This window comes from Perna viridis, chromosome 5 (genome assembly GCF_037379345.1).
Source record: "Perna viridis isolate PV_CMFRI_1.1 ecotype Kerala chromosome 5, ASM3737934v1, whole genome shotgun sequence".
In the NCBI taxonomy this organism is placed as follows: Eukaryota; Metazoa; Mollusca; class Bivalvia; order Mytilida; family Mytilidae; genus Perna; species Perna viridis.
Window position 1 is genome coordinate 970,361 of NC_142449.1, and position 8,827 is coordinate 979,187.

Below are 8,827 nucleotides of genomic sequence, written 5' to 3' on the forward strand. Positions count from 1 at the left end.
TTTGAAATAATTTAAACATATTATACTATTTTCACTCCAATGTTCTTGTGGCTTAAACATGGAGCACAGTGTGATTAACGAACGTCAAGTGATGACATGATGACCCTTGGGTCAAGTGAGGTAAAAACTTGAAAAGTTTTGTTGCAAACGTCTGTCTTTATTCAATTGAAGGTATAAAGTGCATTGAATTTAGTCAATGTGGGGTTCCGTATTTTCTGCTACGCATATAAATTAACCTATCCGCTACCGTCTATGATCTAGACCAATGTGAAACAACCTTTAAACTTTCTGATTTATATACGTGCCAAGTTTGGACCATATACAACACGATCTGTCAGATTTGTTGTAACCCACCTTTTTGTATCCTGTAATAACGCTAACGACTATATGCTGTATACAGTTAAGATGTAACCGTCTTCATTTGCCTCTCCGATAGCGTTATATCATTATGCATGATTAATGTTCTCTAGAATTATATACAATGTTAGGTTGCACTATACCAACGAGATTCAGGTGCACTGTTTCGTACACAAAGCTGACCCTTTGTAATTTTGTGAAACTTACAAATAAAAGGTGAACTTGGTAGAAATATTGATTGTGGGCAGTAGAGCATTCGTACATGAATAGATGCAATACTTGTGAAGGTAAAGAGATGTAAAATGCATGCTTTAAGCTATCCGGAAAGATTCAGGTTCTCGCCGGATTGGGTTCCCGTCCCTGCACCAACTGGCTGTTTTTCAAAGATGCAAGATTTCGCATGAACTTTAAGAATTAAAATCATGTACAAATGAGAAGAAAAGGTACACTTTTTATTTGCTTTTTTACAATAATACCATGCCAACTTTATTTTTTTGGCATTTTTTCAGTTCTTAATATTTTAGAAAACCTGTTTTTTGACAATTATTTTTGGGAAGGTGCCCAAAATTAGTTATGTTACCATGGCTACAAATTTTCATAGCAAAATAGAATATAATATCTACCTTTTTTTCAAGGATCTCCATAATGTAAGGTTTTGAAAAATGTATACTTTTTACAGGAAAAAAGTTGGATTTGCTTGTTAAGTGTCTCAATATAGCTTTATTTCCACAAATTGTCATAAAGTTATCTGTAGCGACATATCTATATAGTGGAACCTTACAGGTAGGTAACATAACATTATATACTCAGTCTCAATGACATGTTTGATGCGTTACACTTGTTACTACCATTGACACTTACGTTAAACTGGCGCAAGGTCTTATCAATAATTAGGTTTTATAGTAATTAATTAGCCAATTAGGAAATACATGACCTTTGGATTACACAGCTGACTGAAGTTTACCCTCCTTGCTTCTCTTTCACATTTTAAAGAGTATCTTGCTGAACTTCAGTAAACAAATACGTAATAAATCGTTTAAATTTACTTCACTTTTTACATCTTGTCCTGCACGAATGTAGATAGCCCTTGAGTAGTGGATACACATGGACATATACCGGATTTCAAATATCTTGTCTCCTAGAAGTCCGAAAGTATGGATCACACTGCATGACAATTACCGCAATTCGTTCATATTGTTTCCCAGAACAATCCCAAAGTAGTGGCTACACATGAACATTTTCTGCACTTCAAACATCTTGTCTCCGATAACAGCCCTTCATTGTGGAAATGTTAATTAACACAATTAGAATACTTTCTCTATTTTATGTGTAATGTTGGTATAAAAGCAGTCGATGCTTTCTGTACCGACGTTTTAAAATGTTTTCTGAGCTACTACACCTTGATCATTGCTCCTATTTGTGAGTTTTCCGTACTGGTCGATGTTCTCCGGTCTATGCTAGGATTTTGTGAGTTTTCCGTACTGGTCGATGTTCCCTGATCTGTGCTCCTATTATGTGAGTTTTACGTACTGGTCGATGTTCCCGATCTATGAACGGATTTTCTGAGTTTTCCATACTGGTCGATGTTCCCTGATCTATGCTCGGAATTTATGAGTTTTCTGTTGTACGTGTCATCTGATCCATGCTCCGATTTTCTATATTTTATGTGGCGATGCACCCTGATCCATGCGCCGATGTCGAATTCTGTACCGATCGACCTCATTAAAACTCCGATTTTGTGTGCTTTCTGTCGCGATGCACCTGATTTGTATGTTCTCTGTACCAATGCACCTAACCATGGTCCGATTTTGCGTGCTCTCTATACCAATGCTCTGATTTTCTGTTTTCTGTTCGGATGCACTCTATCCTTGTCATGATTTTGTATGTTTTTTTTTCCGAACCGGTGTACCCTTATTAATGCTCTGATTTTTTGTGTTTTCTGTACCGATACACCTAACCATGGTCCACATTTGTGTGCTTTGTTTCGTTTTCTTTTCCCATCATTTACTGTAGTTCACATTTTTTTCGTCATTTTTTTTTATTTGTTGTTGATTTATTGTGTTAATTTGACTTTTCGTTTGTTCTTTGTCGGTTTCCTTTTTAACTTTAAATATAAAGACGAAACTGCAAATAATTTTTTCAAGTTGGTTAGTCAGATTAGCACAATAAAACTTGCAGGGAATTAAAAACTAATTACAACTGAGAATTTCACCACTTATTTCAAGAAGAAAATTAACAAGGAAAGCCATTAATATTTATACATATGGAGGTCCCCTAAAATTAACCGATATTAGACTGAAAGTATAACGACAATAGGTATGGTGAATATGTCAAAGAGACAACAATCCCACCTGGATGAAAATGTCTGCTCAAGGTCACCCATTGATTTTCAACGAGGAAACCTTCACTCCACAGGGCAGGCTGCAGCTGGTTCCAAAAGACAACATAGGCCAAACATTTCTGACTTGATAAAGGATACGAAAGACTACCTACACTGTTACATCCTAACAAGTTGGAATTCCGTTTTTCCATACTCCAACGTTAGTATGGCATCTAGTCAGAAAGTAGCTTGCCCGAAAACCTCTAGCATTGTGTAGAGTAAAGCAACCTACGCCGACCTGTACCAGAAGAGGAGTATCAGTTTCTGCGTTGCCAGCACAATTTCACGTACATGGCTCAATGTATGAACGTACTTCCATTAAACTTGATGAACGCGGCTTCACCCTTTATAAATGTATTCCTCTGCCAAAAGAGTTTATTTAATTTTACAAATTCATGAATTAAGATTATTTTAGAAACATTTTGGTATTCCTAGCGATGTAGTTTCGTTTTTAGAAACAGTGATTCCTTTTTAAGCTTATTTCATGTCCAGGAAATAGAATTCACTGATCGAATCTCAAAATTAATCGAACTACATGCAGGTTTATATAGGAATTGTGATAAGAAAATGAATAAACTTTTACTATTAAAAAATACCTTGACGTAACATGACGTCAAACTGAAAAACAAATCTCATTCATCCTTCTTCGGAATGTGCAAACTATTGAAATTACTTTAGTAAAATCTTTATATCATTTTAATAATACACAACAATTACTTTTCAATAGGTTAATTGAATATTATAGACAATGGTTTCTCTCGAGTAAATGTGCTAGACTGTTTCTTTGGTGGAGTATTGTGTACAATTTTTCACACGCTTCCATGATCTGAGTGTGTCAGGTGATCGCTACATACGATTTCATTTTGACAATTCATCTGAAAACAACAAATTGCACTATTTCAGAAATCTTTTAAAATCTTTTGGTGTGGATAATTGTATCTGCCGAGTGGGGTAAATCAGTTTATAGAAGTCTAACTTTCAAATAAGGCACTGACTATTTTATATTGAAAAGGGGTGGGGGTGGCTTGGATTTTTTTTAAATGATAATAAAATAACTCCAAATTAGATCAAACAAAATAATATTCATCCATGGACTGAAAAAAAAATATGGTTCAATATTCCATACAATTAGTGTTGTATATATTCATAGAGGACCAAATCTTCATTATGGCAATCAATGCGAATTTAACCTTTGACCTTAGAAGCACTGAGAACCTGATTTCAGTCTGACAGGAAGTTAGCCTGTAATATCAAAGGTAATACAAAGCAAGGATTTTTTTTCGTTTCATATCTTTCACCAACATTTAATGTTTATAGCTCGCTTCTTAATGTTTTGTTGAATTATGAAGAAAATAAATCTTATTGTATTTATATAACTGTAAAGGGCATCGTTATTTTTTGCAATATCAATATATTTAACTTAGGTTTGCACTCATGGCAATGTTCAGTTTTTTCTTTAATTATGTCAATACAAAATGTATTTCTGCCATCGTGCAGAATGTCATTTACTATTATCAATTTGATTCCGTTTCAAAATTAAAGGTGGTCTCAACTGGAATTTTATCTAACATCCCAAACTTTTACAGCAATGAATTAGATTTTGATTGAAGATTTGATTATAATCAGCAATAAATTTTATTTCTTTCAGAAAATATTCTGATTAAAGTTGGTTAATCGGGCGGGATTGCCTCGATTATTGATGTGATAGTCGTAATTTCTCAATTAAAAAATAAGATCATTTTAAACTTTCGTCCAAAATATGCATTTTCTGTAATTACCGTTAAAACTTAGTTTTTATAGTTGATTAAAAGAAATTACAAGCAGGAAAGGGTTTATCTGCTACATGTAAAAGAGCCCGATTACAAGAAGAGAAGTGTGTCTACTGTGTATATGTAATTATCTCCGTATAAAATAAATCCTACTGGTTATGATACGGTATTTGTATTAACTGAAGGTAGTTCAATCTGTTTGACAGCGCCTTGATACTAAGAATATTCAAAATAATCCGTTTTGTAATTGGGAAATCATTAGTCTTCATACACAATTTATCTTAGTTGATATAAACAGACACTTGATATTTTTTACACTATATATTGCAGATGGTATTCCTCTAACGAATGCGTTGACAGATGTACCGGTGGTTTGGCAGTTCTTGTGGTTACTTAAGGTGAAAAGATTGTATACCATTGTCTGTCTGGCTTCTTTTTCGAGCAAGGGGATCGAATGACCACAAACTTTCTGGGTAATTCTATTATGAAACAGTCGTTTGTTTAGAAATACAGCAATATAACAGGATACGTCATATTACATTTTACAAGTTCATCTTCAGGTGCACCGTTACGGTGTTGGAAAACCGATACCATCATACAAGACTCATTGAATAGAAAATTCACAATGATAGCCTGGATAAAAGACGTTTAAAGCCACAAACGCAATAAGGGGCTTTGAGATCGTATAGAAACCTAAATTGGAGTAAACAAGTGGCAAAGCCCCCTTTACAAAACATCTTCTAAGCTTTTTGAACATACACAATTTTTCGGTGTAAAAAAAACCCAATTCAATCTCAATTTTTACGTCATTTTTTTTTCAGTGATTTACAATATGCAGTAAAGACAGTTGCATGTAGGCGCACTAATTCACACACCAAGTTAACAAAACTTGAAATTAAAAGCTGAAATTTGGTGGACATAATGATTAAATGTAGTAAATCATTTATACAATATATGTGATGGTCAACAAGTGTACATGTAATTTAAATGAAGTAAGGTATCCAGAACTGTACAGTCCCATGCCGTATTAGGGTCTCTCCTCAGCATCAGCTTGCTGATTTGCGAGAAAATGAATGGAAAAGGGTGTTATTATTTTTACCTCTTTTCTATACATGCTTTCGTCCTGATATTTTATAAAACATAGTATTTGGCTGTTAATTTTGGAAAGGCACCCCGATTTGTATTAAAACTCAGTAATATTTTTTTCAGTATATTACTATGGCTACTGGCTTTTATGACAATAATCATTAATTGACTTGTAAATTACTTGAACCTCCACACACCAAGGATTAAAAAATACGTACTTTTTTATGAAAAAAAAACACACTTGAAATCTCTGTGTGGACTCTCTCAAAGCAGTTTTATTTCAATAAAATGATATCAAATTTTCAGAATTGACCTAACCGTATAGTACTACTTTAACAACCAGAGAAATCACACTGCTATTTCTTGAAAAAAAATTCAAATGGATGTAATACACCTTGCGTATTCAAAAAAAAATGTAGAGGTATTATTCATGTTTGAGTGTTTATAACAATGTGTGTTCTGACTTTACAGTGTAAATATTTACAGTAAATCACTGGTACAATTTTAAAGCTACCAACCACGAGATACCGTGATACTATGCAGTGTTGATAAAACAAAATCTTACTATAACTTGGAAGGAGGCAAATACGACGGTTTAGGCATAAAACTACGACACCATTAGCATACATTGAATTCATAGAAACGATTTCGCTAATCATTTATATTTCTCTTGATATATGGAAGACAATTTGCTACTTACAATGGAAATTTTTCTTGAAGCTTCATTTTCAATTTGCGTCTTTTTAAATTGTCTACATGATCTCATGTCATCCTATTATACAGAAATAAAACTTTGCTGGTTACATTTATAATGGGTTGGAAAGAACTTGACATAGACATAGCGTCTCGTGTGATAGAAGTTAAACAAGATCCCCGTATTTTGTTAGTAGTTAACAATGACATGGATGGGGATCATTGTCATTTACAGAAAAGACGGAAATTGTACAATTCAGCGCATCATTATTTTCACCAGCCTTTCCTTTCCCTGGTATGCACCTTGTTCGCCGAAAACCAGAGATGATTCTAAATAACTGTTACAAGTTACACGTTCAGAATATTAAGAGGTCAAAATTACGTATATTTTATGTACCTATCGTGGGCTGAACTTTGTATTTCAAGTCTTTTTTAGAGGAAAAAATATGATTATGTTTAAACAAAAAACATGAACTACTAATAATTACCGTTTACGTGAAAATTAACCAGTATTTTAATGTTACTAATTCATATTTAATATAGAGCATATATATTTACCATCGTTGTTGTGAACAGACAGTTTTGCCCCGCTTGAAAAGGTGAGGAGTTTTGCTTGTATGCAAACCTCAAAGATCACAGTGTACTCAACAAGTGTAAAAGCTCTGAAAGAGTAATAAAATCCACGGTAAATGAACGATGACACCTTTTCAAGTATTATAACGACATTAAGACACATTGATGATCAACATCTCCTGACTGTGGACAGACACAAGTAATCTGTGGAAAAAATTCTACGGAAATCGGAGGAAAAATATCAAATTATGTTATCCTTTAGGATGACACCAGTAAACCATGATTTGATTATCAAAGGAATAATATAAAAGTTCCTTCTGTAGAGTAGACTAGCATAAATATGTACAAATGGGCGCCTTAGTGTTTACTCATGTTAAAAGTATTAGGATGAGACAGATGAAGCTCACAATACAGTGTATCATGTCAAATGTCATAACTGACACAACCTATGCACCGATCATGGCACCAACCTCCTGAAAAATATACCTCAGGTATATGCATACCTCCCTCCTCATGCCAAAGAGCAGTGCTTGGGGATGTAACCTATACAGCCGCACTCCTCTCGTGCATAATTTTATAAATACCAGTAATAGATATCAAATCTTTTGGGAGTAGTTGATAGAAGTATATTGTTTGATCAGTGCCTTCTCCACTTCTAAATTACCTATCTAATTTCATATATGCTTTATTTTTAAACGTTGGGGGAAAATCAGTGGAATTCAGTATGATTTGTTAATTGTTCAGTATGTTACAGATAACCATTGTTGCTCTTGTATATAAAACGCATTTAAATGGAAAAATATTTCTGTATGTTTTTACAATAGTTTTCTTAATTGTGGAAAAGTTTTGAAATTATTTATCAGGCCAAAAATACAAGAAAGTGAACTTGTTTGATCAACTTTATTTGGAATGAGACATTTTGAATGACGGATCAAGTGTTTTTACATATTGAAGATGAGGAAAGGACATTTCAAGAGAAGACGAATTCGGAAAATGATGAACAGCCTCAAAACAAGAGAGTTGAAAGTGAAATTTTAGAAGCGGAACTAGAAAAGAACCCAACTCTAAAAACTAAAGTATTTAAAAGTCTTTTTTTAACAACACCAGAACAGGATGAATTTAACCAGAATTTGGAAGAGGAACTCAATCAGGATGATTCAAAAGAGGAACATAACGATTGTGTCGACGAATCCGGAAATGTTATTTCAGGAATAGAACATGGATGTAGGGACGAGTTCTTAAACGAGGATGTGGGAAGTGCACAATCTAGAGCGGATCTGGTAGGAAGTGAACAAACAAAAAACGATGAATCCGGAAGTATTCGATCAAGGAGTCCACCGACACTAACATTTACTTCCGAATGGTACTATGAAAATCCTAAAGTTGATACGCCATCGCAAAAGTCGGAAACGTCGGACGATGATTTTCCAAACCGACGTTTATCAGTGGATACATTTAATGCTGAATCCGACACTGACAGCGAACTACCACCTCAGATACTTGACCGGAGGAGTTCCAAATGGAGTGCGACGATTTTGTTCGTTGCTTCCGAAATTCAAATGATAATAGATTTGGCGGAGTTTAGCCCAGACGAAGCTTTTCTTACTGCGCCAAAGAAGGTTGGTTTATTAATATTTTTAAGAACTAACTTCAAGCGATATTTGTTCTGGCGCATTTTTTTTCTTTCTCGACATTTATCAATCTCAAATACGATAATGAAAGACTCTTCAAGTGTAAATATTTACAGTCCGTAAAGCGTAAAGTAAGGACAATAGTTGTTCAATAATAAAAGTCTATTTAGTAAGGATAAAAGTGATCCGAAACTAAAGACAAAAAGTAGTACATTCACTGTAGTTTGTAAATTAATGACAAAAATGGTGCAATCATTATAGTCCGTAAAGTAAGGAAAAGACAATGAAAAAAACCTCTGTAAACGATTTTATTTTGTTTGCTTTATCAGTTCAAATAT

At 34.0% G+C, this 8,827-nt stretch overlaps 1 protein-coding gene across 1 annotated transcript in view; it reads left to right on the top strand.

Annotated features, from left to right (window-relative positions):
• The first annotated feature begins 6,864 nt into the window (after positions 1–6,864).
• The window catches only part of LOC148615528 (sodium-dependent dopamine transporter-like), a 37,648-nt gene continuing 35,685 nt past the window's right edge, over positions 6,865–8,827 (top strand). Inside the window, exon 1 of the mRNA XM_088581823.1 lies at positions 6,865–8,477. Coding sequence (XP_088437949.1) covers positions 7,782–8,477 — 696 coding nt within the window. The 5' untranslated portion in view covers positions 6,865–7,781. The remainder of the gene's footprint in view (positions 8,478–8,827) is intronic.